At 45.2% G+C, this 19011-nt stretch overlaps 1 protein-coding gene across 1 annotated transcript in view; it reads left to right on the top strand.

The window, feature by feature from the left end:
• The window catches only part of GRIK4 (glutamate ionotropic receptor kainate type subunit 4), a 261624-nt gene that overhangs the window by 186183 nt on the left and 56430 nt on the right, over positions 1-19011 (top strand). Inside the window, exons 8-9 of the mRNA XM_063138998.1 lie at positions 4353-4505; positions 5655-5759. Of these exons, the coding sequence (XP_062995068.1) occupies positions 4353-4505; positions 5655-5759 (258 nt within the window). The remainder of the gene's footprint in view (positions 1-4352; positions 4506-5654; positions 5760-19011) is intronic.

Consider the following 19011-nt stretch of genomic DNA (forward strand, 5'->3'; position numbering starts at 1 on the left):
TTTTTGAAGGAGTGAGAGCTGGTGTGGTCCCATCTCTGGGTATCGAATAAATAAAGATCAGTTTGAGTTAACTGGCAATCAGTTTCTTCACCAAGCCATGGCATTGGTTATACAAGCTTTCACCTTATTTCTTTGGCCATGCCAGTTGGGTGTTGGGGGAAAGGAGGCTGGTGCGAGATCTGATGCAGTTGCTTAAATGATAGGCTGGCTATGCATTGATGGTGGAGGTGGCATCATTGACAACTTATCTTGGTTTGCTAGGATTGCCATGTTTCAGAGGGTGGCTTTGAGAGGTGAAAAATTGGGAGGAAATGTGGCATTGCTATGTCTGGCAAGAAAATACCCTGGGGTTAAGAATATCTACTATACAGAAGCCTGTTAACAAAGATGAGCCTGTATTTCCTAATCTTCTATGGTATTATCAGGTACCGTAGATTTTGGGGGCTTTGGTTATGGGTGTGATAGGAAAAAAAATAGATACATGTGTGGGGCTGGCTTGGAAATAAGAAAAGCTATTTTACAAACAATTAGGAAATAGCTTGGTGTGTTTCCGGACCAATCTGAATTTCCAGTGTCAGTAGCTCTTAAGGAAACTATGGTCCTTTCTACACCTAAGGATGATCCCAGGCAAATGGAGGGATCATCCCTGCCTGCTCCTGGGATCCCCTATGTGTCATTTGGATGCACAGGGATGATCCTGTGATGATCCCGGGGGGAAAGGCAGGTGTAGAAATGGCCTATGTTTTCCAGGGGTACTCGCAGCATAACACGCTGTGTGAATCAGCCAAATTTGGGCTTGCTGAACTTCTCTGACTTCTATCTTGAAGCTCATTCCAACTCAAGTCCATATCAGCTTGCAAGCTTTGTTGTCCCTGAATCATATTGCAAGTTTGGAAATGTATGGAACGAGTGCAGATTGCATCGGAGTCATTGTTCGGTCTGGAAGGTGTAAACTGGGTAAATCCTAAGAACGTAAGAAGAATTATTCCCTTATTTCTGTTTTGTGTAACTCCTTCCCCCCTTCATATGTTTTAATGTGATTTTAGACTGTAAGCCTCTAGGCAGGGTACTGCTGTTTTATTTGTATATTCTGTACAGCATCAAGTACATTGTTGGTGCTATATAAATAACAACCACGACAATCACATAAGAAGAGCCCTGCTGGATCAGACCAGGGGTCCATTTAATGCAGCACTCTGTTCATACTGTGTCCAACCAGCTGTTGACCAGGGAGCAGCAAAGCAGGACAGGGTGTAATAGCACCCTCCTGCCCTTGTTCCTGAGCAATTAGTGTATTCAGGCTTACTGCTTCTGATAGCCATTGATAGCCTTGATCGTGACCAAAAATGAACTGAAACAAATTTCTCATACACCCTTTCAGGCACTGGAGGGCGGGGGAAGAGACCTCCTTCTCTTCCTTCTTCCTGTTTGGCATTGCTGACAGAGCACTAAACTAACAAGTGGAACTGGAGAATCAGTGGGTATGGCAGAGAGCACTGCATTGGTGAGAGGAAAATTCTTCTTTGGCTAAGATTAAAACATGACCTGGAGAAACATTTAGGTGTTGTAATGCTCATCTTGCACTGGAGGTGAACATTATGTGTACCTGAGTGGAAATGTGCACCTGTTTCCAAAGACAGTCTTAGCAACATTGCTAGCTGGTATGAATCCGTTGAAAGGGTTTATCTGCTGTCAATACATATAAGTGCCAATGGTCACTTGGGCGGAAATTAATGCTGTCATAGCTCTTGGGATGCTGGAATTAACACAGAAATAAACTAGACCCAGGTTGGACTTTAAATATGATTCAGAAAGCATTTTATATTTTTCTTTGTTTAAGGATTAAGAGGTGCATAATGGCTATATTACTCATGAAAAGTTTAATGTTAATTCACCAAGATTGGTACTTGCTTGGTAGCAATACTTTCAAATCCAGTGTTTTGAATTAAGATTTGATCGATCAGATGAGAGATTTAACATAGTGTGACTAATTTAATGTTTACCATTTTTAACTGTTGTAAACCGCCCAGAGAGCGTCGGCTGTGGGGCAGTATATAAATGTAATAAATAAATAAATAATTTTTTTGATAAAACAGAACAGAGAGAAAGGGCAATTGTCACAACTATATCAGATAATATCAGTCTTATTGATTAAGGGTGCAATCCTGTTTTATTTATTTATTTATTTATTTATTTATTTATTTATTTATTACATTTTTATACTTCCCAATAGCCGAAGCTCTCTGGGCGGTTCACAAAAATTGCATGTTTAGACAGAAAAAAAGTCCTCCAGTTCCCAGCAGGCCCCAGGTAGCCATTTTGGCTGGGGAAGTTGTAGGACTTTTTTCTGTCTAAATATGCATAGGACTGCACCCTAAAACGAACTCTTAGATGTTTCTTTGAGACTTGGGAAATGGCACATGAGACAGGATTTAGGCAAAGATCCATATATCAGTTAGACCATTTTCTCTCTCAGAGTGACTCAGTGCAAATTAGTGTACTGGTGGAACAGTACACCCACATATTTAAATAAGATCTTTAGAACATTTTTAGATATTGGAAATAACAAGTGAACTGATTAATCATGTACACTAGATGTTGTCCTTGTGTTCAGGTTTATTGGATGGAAGCAGCATGCACCATTTTTCAAATAATGGGCATAACACTAAAATCTAATGCGTCAACTTTTACTTTTGAATTATTTGAAGGACAGCTTTCAAGGGGCTCTTTAAATATAATTGCAAAATCTTTTATTTGCTGCCAAACCCCTCTATTATTATTGTAAACTGGTGATTGTTTGAATTTTCTACCTGGCTCTTCTTCAGTTAGAAACCAGAGCAGCTTGCAACACAGATTAAAGTCAATTTAGAACAATAAAATTCAATTATAGATGACGACAACGATGATGATGACGATGATGACGATGACAGAATAATAGCATTTAACAGCAGAAATAAACAGCTATCCAATAAAAACAATGTAGCAGTAAAACAATGGGGGAAAGCAATCCCAGCATGAGAGGAGACAGGGGGGATGGGGGGGATTAAGCCACTGGTTACGTTCTTCCCATGCTAAAGACCTCCCTAAAAAGCCAAGTTTTAACTTGGCATCTGTACATGCTGAGGTGTGTCTGCGGAAGGAACTAGCTGGAAATTCTTCTCGGTTTCTTCTGTACCAGGGTGCCCAACGGAGTTATACAAGACTGGAAAGGTCTACTTTCTTCTTGTCGTTGACATCCTCATCATAATTATTATAGAAAAAAAAGTCTCTGATAGTCAAGAGCAGGACTTTGCTGCCTGGCATAGCTCTCTGCCTCCCACAAACTAGCAGAAAGAGCATAAAAGATGCAAAACAGTAAAAGTAGCAAAATCAAATGATGCAAAATAAGAGAAAATGCCCCCCTCCCTCCAGGATCATCAAAAAGGCAACTTTCTGGAAGTTTTGTAGTACAAACATTGATCTATATTTAATTGATCCATTGCATCCCCCCCCCCACACTTTTTAAAGCCTAGACCAGTGGTTCCCAAAGTGGGCGGTACCGCCTCCTTGGGGGGGATTGCATGGGGGTCATTAAGAGGCAAGGGGGCATCAGGGGCGGCAGAGGGGCGCTCGAGGTGGTCTTTTCCGTACCAGGAGTTTTGGTTACAGAAGGAAATTTCTGATCGCTCTCCTGCACTATGGAGAGTGGTTCAGAAGCTCCTGGTTGCATTTCCAACATCTTAATTGGTGGAATGTGGTTTTAGTGTGGTCTGCCTACTTCTCTCCAAGCAAAGAAATCGACTCCAGATTACTAAACGTGGTGATTTAAGACTCATGTGAAGTGACTTTAAACCAGACATTGGGAAACTGGTATCACTTCATCAAGGCAATCCATCACATTAAGAATTTTGTTATTATCTTCCTTGGTGGGTCGTTGAAAACTGCTATTCTGAAAAATGATTTTTATAGTGTAGGGTAGGGGACAATGGGAATGAGTTTGTGGAACCAAGGGGGTGGTGACCTGAAAATGTTTGGGAACCACTGGCCTAGACAGTTACTCAGTTTGAAATAACCACCACTCTGATGGATAGATAGGTGGATGGACATATTTAGTTATCTTCCTGTTCCACCTTGTTTTAATACTCTATAAATATCACCATCCATTTGGTGTCCAGGGTGTTTTCGGTAGCAATTTGGCTTTAATACGTATTTTAGTCTTGCTTGGCTTTTAAAATAATTTTTTTCTTTTGTTTTTACTGCAATTTGATCTGAACGTATATTAAAAACACCAGCTTCCTTCTATACTCTCTGGTTTCTGGTCCTACCTTCCAATATCTCCAACGCTTCCTTTCCCTGTCTTCCAATATCTCCAGCTGTCCTCTGCCTTGTTGTTTGATGCTGTCTATGCTGTGGTGAGTGCGGTGCAAGAACTGAACCGGAGCCAAGAGATTGGTGTGAAGCCCCTGTCCTGTGGTTCAGCCCAAATCTGGCAGCACGGAACCAGCTTGATGAACTACCTGAGAATGGTGAGAAAGGATTGAGCATGGGTGATTTGGATGGGGTGTAAGCATCACTTCGGCCCTGCTGTTGAAGTAGAGGAATGCAAGGACTGGTTAGAGGTTTACAATGAAGCAGGGTTCATAGAAACCTTAGAATTATAGAGTTGGGAGGAACCTTGAAGGTCACCTATTTCAGCTCCAGGCTCAGTGCAAGGATCCTGCACTTAACAGCTGCCCTAACAGATGGCCCTCACTAGTCATGGTAGTCTGTTCCACTGACAAACAGTTCTTTGCCACCAGGATGTTCCTGATCATGTTTAGCCAATATCTGCTTCCTTGCAAACTTCCACCCAGTTTCATGCCCTCTGCAGCTACTGCACATCTTCTGATCTGCCAGTCCTGGCTCAGTCACCTGTCCAGTCTATCTGCTGCTACCACTGGTTACTGGCAAGTCTCCCCTTGCTGCATGTGTGCATGGATTGTTCCATGAAAGAACAGGAGAGGTAGGATTGTTGCAGCAACCTGCAAAGAACAGTGCAGTTAACAGCAGCAGTTGTGTGGGGCAAGTTTAGTGAAGAACAATGGTCCAGTTTGAGCATCCACATCAAAATGAGGGATGGGATGGACATTTGCTCAGTTTGCATCATGCAAATATACTCTTTTTGCACTTTCACGCCACTTTGTGAACCCAAACTCAGTTATCCTTCAAAATTTGTTCTTCGATTGTGAGATGGAGTTTGAAAAATATATACAAAAATGTGTATATTAGGGGAAATAATGTTCAAATATGTATTCCGTTAGGAAAATTGCTTGCAAAACTGGCTTGTGTACATTGGGCAAAAACATATACAAAGATTGAGAGAAAGGTACACACATACAAAAAAAATGCTTACGAATTTTCATGTGGATATCAAAGTTCAGAACAAACCGAACTTAAAACTGGAAACATTCTCAATATTTGAGACAAACTGAACTTAAGATTTGAAACTGAGAAACTGAGAGAAAACTCAGGTTTTTATGTGTGGGGCACAAGGGAGCTGGTTCCAACAAGTTATATGAAAATGACCCTTACTCTTGTGGCTTTAAGTGAGAAGGGTGGGTGCCGAAAGCACTGTGCTTGCGGCTATGAAGGGGACATTCCCTATTTCGCGCTGCAACTCACCCTCTCTTGGACAGGTAGAATTGGAAGGTCTCACCGGCCACATAGAATTCAACAGCAAAGGCCAACGGGCAAACTATGCCCTGAAAATCCTGCAATATACAAGGACTGGCTTCAGACAGGTAAGGAAATGTTCACACACACACACACACACACACACACACACACACACACACACACATCGCAAACTGCTGTTCATTACATTTGGGTTCCGGTTGGTTTCCCCATCAGCGTTGTGGTGTTGCCGTTGTCATGTTTCCCATAAACATGTTCTTCTTCCTCTAGGATTTGGCGGCTGTTCTTTTGTTCAGGTTATTGGTTGGGTTCCCCCACCCTTCACCCCAATTAAATGAAGCTAACTACATGCCCATATGGTTCTTCCTCTTCTAGATATTGTTCTTTTGTTCAGGTTGTGGTTGGGTGTTTCACCCCTCTCTCTTAAATGATGCTATATATCTGCACAGATGGTTGCAAGCCCTTTTCTGGGGGTGTTCAGCACCAGGGAGTGGGTATAGAATCATAGAATAGCAGAGTTGGAAGGGGCCTAACAGGCCCTCGAGTCCAACCCTGTGCTCAATGCAGGAATCCACATTAAAGCATCCCTGACAGATGGTTGTTCAGCTGCCTCTTGAATGCCTCTAGTGTGGGCGAGACCACGACCTCCCTAGGTAACCAGTTCCATTGACGTAATTTAGAAGCACCCAGACTTTGGAACGATCTCCTGAAAAAGATCCAATTGGCTTCAGTGTTGGCTGTTTTTTTGCAGAGCAGTTTGGACTCACTCCTTCCTACCGTATTTGGCTGCTGGGGAGATTATAATTTGTTCCATTGCTCTTGGTAGCATTGTTTCGTACTGTTGCTTTATAGATGTTATTGTATATTATTTTACTGTGAATTGGAAGCCAGTTTGATTATCGCTGGAAAAACAATGAGCTTAAAATGCCTGCAGAAGACATTCATTTATAAAGGGGGGGTTGGGATTTTTGTGTGGGATCTTAATATAGGTAGGTTTGCATGAAGTTGGGAAAGGGAACAGTACAAGGAGAAAAGTGTGTACTGGGAGTGGAATGGGGAATAGATTGATTACAGTGTGTGTGTGTGTGTGTGTGTGTGTGTGAGTAACCACATTAAAAAGAATGTAGGCTACACCAGTGGCCACGCAATAAGTTAAGGTGAAATCCTATGTGTGTTTAGACAGAGAAAAAGCCTACAACTTCCAGCATGCCCCAGTCAGCCATGGTGACTTGGGCAAGCTGGGAGTTGTAGGCTTTTCTTTGCCTAACATGCATAGGATTGCACCCTTAATCACTGAGTTGACTTTTGAACGGGGTTCTTCTCTGCTCACTCCTTGATGCTCCTCTAGAGAAGCAAAGGACTTTAGTGACTGTGAACTTGGGAGTAAAGTTTGTGAATCCTCAGCAGGCCGTGAGATTGTGTATTTAGAGTGGCGAATGATGTTGCCAGTCAGAAAGCACAGAGCCACCTGCAGAAAGGTGCACATTCCCAGACACAGGATGCCTCCTTTATTAGCAGAGCAAGGTTGGATACTTTGGGGGTAAACCAGAATGAAAATGCAAGGGCAGGATGTGTTCTCTTTCTCCCTCTACTCCGAGTAAAACTGGGAAGCCTGCATGGAAAGGCTCCCGGTGGAGGTAAAGTAAGCAGCATGCGATAGCCTGCAGTGCTGGTCCATCTTTGTTTCCTTTTCTTCAAGAAGCTCTTTATCCTTCCAGTTTAACAAGCGCTGTCTTTCAGAGAGTGGCTTTTGGGATGGAATTATAGAATTTGCTCCATTGCGCCAGATTGTCTGCCGCTTCCATAATCCTTTAAGCAGAATGTAGGCAACGGGACTTGTTCTCAGGGAAACTCTTTTCACTCTCTTCGCCCTATCCCAGAATTCTGCAAATTAGCTCCCGCTTTTCTAGAAATCTCCATGCTCGACAGCTTGCCATGACTGGTAGCTTCTTCAAGATCCTCTGCGGCAGCAACTTCCTAGACCTCAGTGTTTAAGACACCTGTGCGTTGCTTATGCTCAATTTCCAGGGCCAGTATAAAGTTGAGGGGAGAAAAGACAAGTTTTTATTGTGATATTGCCTTTATATCTGCTGTTGCAGCATTGAGATCTCTCCGTCAGTGACATTTAATAAAACTGAGTGGGAGTGGCCCTCTGTGCTGTGAAACAAAACAAAATTACGTGCCAAAACAAGATGAATTCTGCAACCTCGTACCAGCTAATTTTGCATAATTAGTTCTGTTTCTCCTAGTAATTGGGGGAGAGAGTGGACCAGGAGGGAGTGCAGTCCTTCAGCCACTAGAAATCACACTGACCCCCCCCCTCAGGCTTCTGAGATTTCACTAACCATGGCCCAGACTTTGATCCAGCCTTTGCAGCCATAAAGACAATGAGCTCACTTTTAAAAGTCATCCTGAGTTCTGCAACCAGTGTCAGAATCGGCGACTTTGCTAACCTTGCACCAAACCACCAAATACACAAAACCTTGGCAGCCAATTGCTCATTGCCATGGTTAGGGCCGTAACCGCTTCGGACCTGGCAAGGTGCCAGTGATGGAAGAGGCAGAAGCATGCAACACTCTACAGGCGGCTACAGGTACCAAGTTCACAGCGACGTCCAATTGAAGTGATGCAGCATCTCCAAAACCTCCAAAGTGTTTTGTTGCGGGAATCGCTTAGCAACTTTGCTAGGCAACTCCAGTCTCAAACAAATCTGTTGCTTTTGCCATTCCTTGCTCCCCTGATCCAGACTCAGACGGGAACAGGAGAGGGGTCTCCCGTCTCCCCCCCCCCCCCGTTCTGTAGCCCACAGTGAAGAGGCCATCCAAGTGGCTCTCATGATCTGCTGCCTTGATGACCTGTTAACTAGCCTCCATTGTTAGTGGCCAGGCCAGTGTTGAAGGTTGGTTTTCAATAATAACAGCTCGGATTATAACAATGCCTCTCATCAACTTTCTGTTGGCTGCCTTCCTGTCTGCTTGGCTTTTCCTCCTCGACGTGATGTCACTCAGCAAAGCGCAGCCCATCATTTTCTGCTCAAACTGTAGCCTCGATGCCTTTAGAGCCTATCAAATTATTAATAACAACGTTATAATGCTTTACATATTCAAAGTGCTGAATAAACACACGCTCTGTGCCAGGCAGTTATGTGTTACCGCGACTTAAATAATGCAGTTAGCTGATGAATAATGGAGGAAAGCGAATACCGAGGCAGGCAGAAGAGAGACAGGTTTGGGGCTGAGATCTGATATAACATGGGAACTTTACGGTGATGCCACGTGGCTAGAGTGTGGACCCTTCTCTCCATATATGCCCCCTCACCCCACAAGGCATTAAGGTCATCCAAGGGAGCTTCCTTGCAGGCGCCCCACTTCCTGGACGATGGCAGGCAGCCATAAACACTAGCACCTTCTCAGTGGTGGCACCCAGCGATGGAACTCCCTGCCCAAGTATCCTCATTTGGAACTCTCCCTGCAAGTCTTCAGGCAGCAGGCGGACATCTTGTTTTTATTATTATCCTATTTCAAGTCACTTCTAATTGAATTGCATTTTTTTAAAAAAATTGAGTCCTTATCTTGTTTTCCTTTCAGTTCAATATTTATTTTGTGAATTGCATTCTATTGTGTGTTATTGTAAACCACTAAGAGAGTCTTGCTGTGGGATTGTAGGTATATATTTACTAAGCCCCCCCAAAAAAGAAGGCAACAACCACACTAAGCAGAACATCATGAACGTAGGACGGAGGAGAGTACTATCCGTGGTGCTGAAAACCTCTCCTGTCTGTCGGTGGAAGGCTCTGTCTCCTGGTAACTTTGCTACCTGCACTGCTGCGGGGGATATGCCAAATTTCAGCTAGTGGTTCTGCTCTCTGAAGTGACTCAGGGCTCATTCACACAACCGTTTAAGTGTGCTATGGCTACAGGAAAGACTGCTTTGGGTGGCCCCCTGGACCATGGTGAGCCAGTTATGTACATCTACTCTGACATGGAGGATTTGGTTTGAGCACACATTAGAAACACAGGCCCTGCTAGATCACACCAGAGGTTCACCTAATCCAGCATTCTGTTTCCCACAGGATTCAAACCATCTGGGGAGACATAATGGATTGTCCAATGAGCCCATAGCCAAGCAGGAGAGTTGGAAGCAGGACTGATATACCAACTATGCCCTTATCTGGACAGAGATAGCCCAGCTATAATTACCCATGCTCTGATATCTTCTAAACTGAAATACTGTGATGTGTTATGCATGGGGCTGTCTTTGAAAATGGTCCGGAAAGTTCAGCTGTTCCAAAATAGGGCAGCAAAAATTGTTAACAGGGACTGGTTGATATGATCATATTATGCTAGTACTTTTCCATTTGCACCAGCTGCCAGTACATTTCCAGGCCCAACTCAAAGTGCTGATATTAGCATTCAAAACCATAAATGGCTTGAGGCCAGGTTTCTTGATGGGTCGTCTGCTCCCATATACCCAGACCTTAAGATCATTCGCAGTCTCCAGGAGCCTGAGGAAGTGAAGTGGGCGGCTCGTAAGAAGAGATCCTTTTCTGTTGTGGCACCCTGGTCGTAGAACGATCTCACCTGGTGCCTGCATTGTGCTCTTTTTGATACTTTGAACTGCCCAGAGAGCATCAATTAGTGGGCAGTATCGAAATGGAATGAATGAGTGAATGAATGAATATGGCCTATAACAGCTCTCATAAAATGTGGTAGTAGGGTGCTTTAATGCCCCCCCCCTCCAAAGAAAATCCCCAGCACAAAGAAAACTATGAAGTCAGGGATAAGGCTTCTGTCTTCTCACTAGCACATATTTGGAGAAATTCCCCCACCCACCCATCCACCCACCAACTTACACACACAGACACTGAGTAGCATTTATGCCATCCAAACCTTCAGCCTGATATTGTATAGTGTGTGAGGGTGGGGGGAGACCTGGTAACATTTGATTCTGCTGATGTGTACCAGCAGCCCTTAACAGAGACAGTGATCCGAAAGCCGTTGTTTTACCAAAACGAAACAGGAGGATGTGACAACCACTTTAAAAATGATGTCCAATTTGGGATGTCATTTGCATCAGTGATGCTTCAGTGGTATGGAGAAAAAACACCTGTGAATTCAGCCAGAGTTAAAGAGTTTCTGTCTCTCTCCCCTCCCCTGAGTCGAAACTTAATGGCAACCTTAATTTATGGACCACAGCACTGCTTATTAGCTTTCCCAATTCTCCTTCATAGTCAGCCCTGGGAGAAATTCCAGTGTTATTATTTTAAAATAGATATAATTAGGAGCTGTTTGGCTAAACTCACTGCAGCAGCCTACCACGGGAGAATCTCATCTCTGAGTCCCAGAGACAAGCCGTTCCCAAGGGTCAGATTAGCCGATTGTTCAAAGCACTATTGCTACCTTTTTCAGGTGTATTCGGGGGGAGGGGGGGAGGCAATACTTGCCCCGATGGATTCTCTCTCTGCCTCTCCTCGAACCGCCAGGGGTTCCCTGCTCATCAGCTTTGATAGAAAATTCCATGAATCTTGAAGCTGATCCAAATCTCAGCCAGCAAGCAAATTAGCAGCGCTTTAAGGCTTTTCACCCTCCTCCTTGGTGTCGTTGGCCAGAGGAGCCTACAGCGTTAAGTGATTTCATATTTAATATATTTACATAGCAGGTCCCAACATGGTTTCTTATTTAGTCTAAACTAGTTGAGCATGCTTGGGAGGCAATTCTCCAGCCGCACGAGAGGTTCTCGCTGTCCGCAGCAAGGCGCAAACTCATTGCTTTCACGTCTATCGAAAAAAGGGGGCGAGTGTGTGGATTCCATTCTTAAACCCTGGCGCCGGAAATCGTGCCTCAGGCAGAATCAGGACTTAGCTTAAGCTCCGCAGAGCTGTTGTCGTCTTGACTGGGGTGGCCTGTGAGATGCTGCATATTAACGCAGCCCTTTCCCGCCCTTCACAACTGCGGTTGCTTTGTGCTGGAGAAATCCATTCCAAACCTGGATGGACAGAATAACCAGAAACACTCCCCTGGAGTGCTTCTCCACATACTGCTGTCAGTACGTGGCAGCTTTATAGCTGCTGCTGCAGGCAACCGAAGCCAGCGCCGGAACAAGTACATTTTATCATGCCTATTCTTTGCAGGAATGGGCAAGACGCTCACTCAAGGTTGAGATTTTATTTCCATGGATTTAACCAATTCATGTCTCCTGAGCCTTTCAGCATGCCAAGACAGACTTGCTTTCTGAAAAGCCCCCCACCCTTTTTTTTGCAAGCTTTCCCACATCATTCGTCTTTTGTGCACAAGAATGCACATCTTAGGGGAAAGCGCACACCCAATGCATATATTTGAGAAACGTGCGTACAAAACAGTATTTTGTCAATATAAAGCCCTTGAGGGGAAAATGCAACCATATGAAAAATGCAAATAAAAAAAGTTTAAGGTTATTAGGGTTGTTGTTTTTTATCACAAGCTTGTGCAGAAGTAGAACGGGTGACTTTGACCTCAAAAACTAAGAATGACATTGATCCCTAAATATTTGTATCTGTATAGCAGACTATAAAAAGGCTATTCCCTGAATGTTTTGGATTTCAGCTTCCATCGCTTCCCAAAACAATGAACTTCCAGTGTCCTTTGTGAAGGTTTCAAGCCAGGATTTTTGCCACCACATCTATACTGGTATTTTTTGCACGAGATTCCAATCCCTTCTCTTTGGACCTGATCAGGAGCTCCATGCCTCACCGTGTCTAGTCCTAAAACAGTTTCTCTTCTCTCTCTTAGCAATGAAAAGGATCTTCAAAAGCAAATGATAATTGCTTTCCTCCCCCTACTTTTGGGGAAGGAGAAGGAGCTGTCATGAGAAATGCGCCATGAGTGCAAAGGAAATTTACCTTCCTTTCAGGCAGCATGGCCATACTGTGGCGAGCCCTCATCCAGGCATATTCAAGGCTGCCTGTTCAGAGCATTGATTGCAGGCCAGGAAGACAGAAGATGATGCTTTGGTGTCTAGAGGGCACGGAGGACGTTGCATTTCCTGATGTCCAGATTCCAGCTGGACATCAGGAAAAACTTCCTGACTGTTAGAGCAGTACGACAATGGAATCAGTTACCTAGGGAGGTTGTGGGCTCTCCCACACTAGAGGCCTTCAAGAGGCAGCTGGACAACCATCCATCAGGGATGCTTTAGGGTGGATTCCTGCATTGAGCAGGGGGTTGGACTCGATGGCCTTGTAGGCCCCTTCCAACTCTGCTATTCTATGATTCTATGATTCTATGAGTATCCCACACTAGAGGACTTCAAGAGGCAGCTGGACAACCATCTGTCAGGGATGCTTTAGGGTGGATTCCTGCATTGAGCAGGGGGTTGGACTCGATGGCCTTGTAGGCCCCTTCCAACTCTGCTATTCTATGATTCTATGTCATCTCTCCTTGGTATCAACTGTAGCTTGGGGATGCAGGCACATGAGGCACGTCTTGTTCCCAAACCATTAGTCAGGATGGTGTTTGTAGGCCAGTGCTTTAAGACGGCTGGGAGCTCTGTTGAGGAGGAGAAGAACACTGACGGAAGCTTGGAGCGCAGGCTCTTGAAGGTTTGTTTGCTCAATTGAGATCCAGGGCTTGCTTCCTCTCACCTCCAGAAGAATTCTGCCCCAACCACCAGTTGCTGTCAGACTACAGAAGAGAGAGGGAGGACAATCTAGGTCAGACAGCAGAGTTGGTGAGCAGGAGGAGGAGCAGATCCCACGGCCTAGAGGCTCCCTGGCTCTCTGCTTGTCAAGCAAGCAAGGGGGACCAATGATGGGAAAGAGGAGGTGCTGGTGACCATGGCAATGAGAATGTCGATTCAGTCAGGGAAGGTGGCCTGTTGAGGGTGTCTCGCCCAAGGGGCCCTTGGGAACCGCGAGTTGGCGTCAAAGCCAGGCTCTGCATGACTCTGAATGCACTGCCGGTTAAAAAATCCCCCCTATCAGGCACAGTCAGTGGGAGGGGGTGGAAAGAAGACACATGCCCAGGGATGGACTTGCTGCCTTTGCCCGTCTGCTGTGCTTTCCCCTTATCTGGCTTCTCAGGGCCACGAGAAACGTGAAAGCAGAAGTTCCCTGATCAGATCTCCAGCTGTTTTTGTAAAAGTTTAATAGCAACCACAGGTGAAGCCCAAATCCAATCAGCACTACAGAACTAGGAAAGGGGAGGTCATCCCATTGCCCACCCCCCCACCATTTCCCTGATGCAAGTCGCGCGCCCCCCCTCCACACCCAAACACCCACAGCAGCTATTTGCCTCGTAGGGCAAAACATACAAGTGCTCATTTGCTTTACGGGGGAAGCAGAGAGGTGTTGCAACAGGGAAGACAGCATCAGAGAAAGAGTTCGCACCTCCTCCAGCACCGAGATCGCAGCTGAGTGTTCTCTCCCACACTAGAGGCCTTCAAGAGGCAGCTGGACAACCCTCTGTCGGGGATGCTTTAGGGTGGATTCCTGCAATGAGCAGGGGGTTGGACTCGATGGCCTTGTAGGCCCCTTCCAACTCTGCTATTCTATGATTCCTGCCATGTGGTTGCTGTTAAACATGTTTTAAAACCCTCGTGTCCAGTTGGGCCCTAAGCGGCTAATTTTCCTCAGCGGGTTGGAAGGGGAGAAGAAGGGGGAATGAGAAAGGAAAGAGAAACAACGGATGGAAAGCCAAGCTGCAGCTCCTCTTGCCATGTGTGTGGGAGTGTTACTCCCTCCTGCTTTCTCTGCCTATCGGTGGGGGAGCGTCAGACTTTGCCACGGGCGGGGGGGGGGGGGAGGAGAGGTGCTCAGGCGGTGAGTGGCATGTGCAAAGTGCCCCATGCTCGCCACCATCTGAGAGAGGAGATCCGGAATGTCAGCATCCTCTGATGTATCCAACTTCCGACACAGAGGAGTGTGGGAGTTTATTAGTGCCATTACCGTGCCGCCGAGAGGGTCAGCTCCAAGTCAGGGTAAGCACAGTAGGAGCTGGAATAACCTTGATGCATTGATGTATTTAGCCTGGACGCCGGCATACGAGCCAGGGTCACATCAGCTCTCATGTCAAAGGCGGCAGCAGCGGCAGCCAATTAGTTTCAGCATGCCAGCAGGGGAAGAAGAAATTACGGAGCTAGAGGGTTGTCAAAATTAAAGTTAATCTGTTACTAACTTGCTGATTCAGTGGGGGAGTTGAATGATGTGTTACTGAGGCTTGGTAATTGCTAGCAAGAGGAAGGGCTGGTGGGGCACAGTGGTTAGGAGCATGTGCTATGAGCAGGGATGCTCCCTGTGCAAATCTCCACTCAGCTATACACTCTCTGGGGGGGACTTAGGCAGGCTGCTGTCTGTTGCCCCCCCCTCCCATCTTTAATAAGAAAGACAGAGAAAAGGCCTACAACTCCCAATATGTCCCAGCCAGCCACGCTGGGAGCTGTAGGCCTTTTCTCTGTTGAAACATGCATAAGATTATATATTAATTCTTATAATCATTTTGTTATATTGTATCTCACCTTCCTCCAAGGGTTCAGGGTAGAATACATGGGATATATCCTTGTTTTATTTCTTTTAAACATTTGCATCCTGGCTAGATCTGCACTAGTGCTTTTTATCAGTATTGAAGCACACCGATAACTCTTGGGGCACATTACACACTCCGCCTGCCACGTTTCCAGGGCTATTCGCCACTTTCTATTCTGTATTCTCCCAAACGCTGCAACAGGTGTCATTGTGTGTGCTACAAGGTATAAACGTGCGAGAGGGATATAATAAGTGCTACTGTGATTAGACCATATTGGTTTGACATGAGAGGTAGATCTGGGCCCTGCCTTTAAATGTTAAATTTCCAGGGTGGCTTTTAGAAAAACCCATTAGGTTAAGTCTGTAACACATGTCAAGGTCTACCTGACAACCCTGCAAGGTAGGCTCCTGGACCAAATGTCCTAAACTCCCAGCATCCCACCTCCCGAACCTTGTCCACAACAGGAACGAGCCAGAGATTCAGGGAATAGCACACAAACTCACGTTTAGGGGCCAAAGCAATTTTATCGCAATCAGTAAAACTCACATGTAAGGCCTTGATCGGTAAACCAGACTTTCAAAAAGGGAATGGGAAGAAAGGGAAAAGGAGGAGTGAGGAAAGAAGGTGAGGAAAAGCTCTCGTCTCTAGCCCAGAGCTTTCCAAACTTTTCATGTTGGTGACACACTTTTTAGACATGCATCATTTCGTGACACAGTAATTCAGTTTTACTAGCAAACCGGAGGTTAAACTAACCCCTTATAAGAGATACGGACACATACATAAATTGTAATAACAAAATGTATGGGGACACAACATATCTCATGAAAACCTTTCATTTATATTTTTAAAAATATATGATTTGCAAAACATACATTTCCAAGACTTTTCACATTGAACCAATTTTGTCGATCTGCGATCGAGCGGCGGTTGAGACGGTGTTCTATCAAAAAACTGGACCCATGGAATTTCTCGAATGCGTCACTTCAGGTGCAGCCGCGTCACTAGAAGTGACACAGAATCAGCTGTTTCAACCTGATTATGCATACTGTGCATGCGCAGTACCTGTATGATCCCTCGACCGTGGTGTGCATACACCGATACGACGGAAGGGGAATATACTAGTGCACCATACTAATCGGCACCTTTGCTGCGTAAAAATGCATGCAAGTTGGTATTGCTTATTTCACGTAGACTCAGAGGTTTCTCATTATGTTCGCGCAACACACCGACACACTGCAGCTGACACACTAACGTGTTGCGACACACAGTTGGGAAAGCTCTGCTCTAGCCATTAGCCCAAGAAACAATCATATGTCCCCACACCCAGCCGAAACAACGGCTGGCCTTCTTCAGAATACCCACACGCAGTAAAACATAAAGAACCTTTCTAACTCAGAGTAACCCCCTCCTGGTTACCTCGGACCTGATCTTCCCACTTGACATATGCGCACACCTCCAAGGAAGATGGAGGGCTTTCTTCATAGAGCCTTTTATCTCTTTTTGGGACCCTTGGTCCCATGACCCTAACAAACCAACCCATGCCCTTCCTGGACTTTTGCCCACCCCCTCCCAGAGGGGCCAGGCCACCTCTTTTTCCCACACCTGAATCCCGTTAGCTTGTCCACCACCCTGATAATCTCCAGGTGCTAGTGGGAGTTAGACTGGCTCGAGGCAGGGATGACCTTGGCTGGCAGCCACCCACTTTCGCCTTCCCCGCCCAAGCCTGACACAGCCAATTTGAAACAATAGGCCATAGATCATACATAGGGGCAGATTTTACAACCCCATAGCAACAACAGGTTTGGAGGCACAAGTTTGCACCCCTGTCCTTCACAAAGTCTATATTTATGTGGGTCGATTTCACTGGTTGAGGTTGACTTCCCCACTTCCCCACAGCAGCCCACTGAAAATACTACACAGAGACCGGAGACCGTGCTGAATGGGGTGAGCTGTGGTTGGGGGGATCCCCCAAAACCTTCCACTTGCAGAGAGCCCTTCCTCTCACAAAATGTCCCTTCCTCTTGAGGAAGGTAGCAAAACGTTCAAGTAAATTTACACAGCTGTCAAAGTTGAACACGTTGTGCACATTCTGTCGGAGTGAAGCCACGCCCAGTGGCACCCCTCGGCATTGCTCTGGCCATGTTGCACCCCTATCACCGCTGGGGAGGGGGGCTTCAAGGGGGGAGGGGTATAACTCCATCTTTTGACCTGCTAACCTCCCCTGGCTTACAACTCTATGGACCACAGAGCCACGTGCTAATTAGGGACGTCCGCCCTGAGCAGTTAAAATGTTACTGCAGGCTTCAACCACATGGGTGCATTTTAAGTAATTACCCTTAGTTAATGCATTTTAAGGACAAAATAACCCTGTGGGGCACACTGCTGGGGTCTCTTTAGTATGTATGCCAAGTTTCAGTTGTCTAGGTTTCATAGTATTGGTCCTATAGACCCACATACACATTATTATTATTATTATTATTATTATTATTATTATTATTATTACTACTACTACTACTACTACTACTACTACTATTCATTTCCAAGTAATGAAAAGGAAACAGTGTGGCCCATAGTCACAGTGAGAGGCAGATGAAAACTTTGCTCCTGTATAGTTAACACCAATTTCGTTCCCCCAGGCCATGCTGTCATTACATGCTCACTTAAAACCAGCTCAAATTCCACTTAAAGGGATGATTGCATTAAACAGAAGTGGGATTTCAAGTGGCTTAAAAGTGTGTATGTGTGTTGGGAGATTTGCACCAGCTCAACCAAGTTGGCGTTCGCTTGGTGCAGTTTACGCTTCCTAGTGCTGAGAGAGGCCATGGCCAGTTGCAATCTTTTCTCTTATGGTCGCCCAGGTGGTTTTCAGCAGGGACGGGTCTTTCCATTTGCCAGAGAACAAACAGCCCATCCTCATCTCACACAAGGGGTTCATATGTGACTTAATGAGTTCACGTGGTTATAGACAAGTCAGTGCTTTGTGACAAGTGGTGACATTGGCAGTGAGCAGAGGGTTCAGCTTTCCCCCCATTTTATCCTGGTGTAGTGATAATAAGAGATCTAGAACATTCCTCTGGAGGAAAACAAGGATCAGGTGTTCTCTCGGTGGTCTGTTGCAAAAGCCTGGGCGTGGGCTATGGGGGACACCCACTTGCCTGGCATTGTAATATTATCTCATGAGATCCAAGACAACATACAAAGATGTGTGGGATGGAAATAAGCCCCTCGTAGCAGTCGACGTGGCTGGCATTCGGAGGATAAGTGCACCAGGGAACTTATAGACCAGTGGACAAGACTCAAGTGAATACTTGTCGGTAGAGTCCCATGTATTATTATTATTATTATTATTATTATTATTATTATTATTATTATTATTTATTTATTTATTTATTTATTTATTTATTTATTTATATAGCACCATCAATGTACATGGTGCTGTACAGAGTAAAACAGTAAATAGCAAGACCCTGCCGCATAGGCTTACATTCTACTAAAATCATAGTAAAGCAATAAGGAGGGGAAGGGAATGCTAACAGGCACTGGGTAGGGTAAACAGGCACAGGGGAGAGTAAAACTAACAGTATAAAGTCCAAGCAACATCAAGTTTTAAAAGCTTTAGGAAAAAGAAAAATTTTTAGCTGAGCTTTAAAAGTTGTGATTGAGCTTGTAGATCTCAAATGTTCTGGAAGAGCGTTCCAGGCGTAAGGGGCAGCAGAAGAGAAGGGACAAAGCTGAGCAAGGGAAGTAGAGGCCCTTGGGCAGGCGAGAAACATGGCATCAGAGGAGCGAAGAGCACGGGTGGGGCAATAGTGTGAGATGAGAGAGGAGAGATAGGAAGGAGCTAGACCGTGAAAAGCTTTGA

Source organism: Elgaria multicarinata, chromosome 12 (genome assembly GCF_023053635.1).
Source record: "Elgaria multicarinata webbii isolate HBS135686 ecotype San Diego chromosome 12, rElgMul1.1.pri, whole genome shotgun sequence".
NCBI lineage: Eukaryota > Metazoa > Chordata > Lepidosauria > Squamata > Anguidae > Elgaria > Elgaria multicarinata.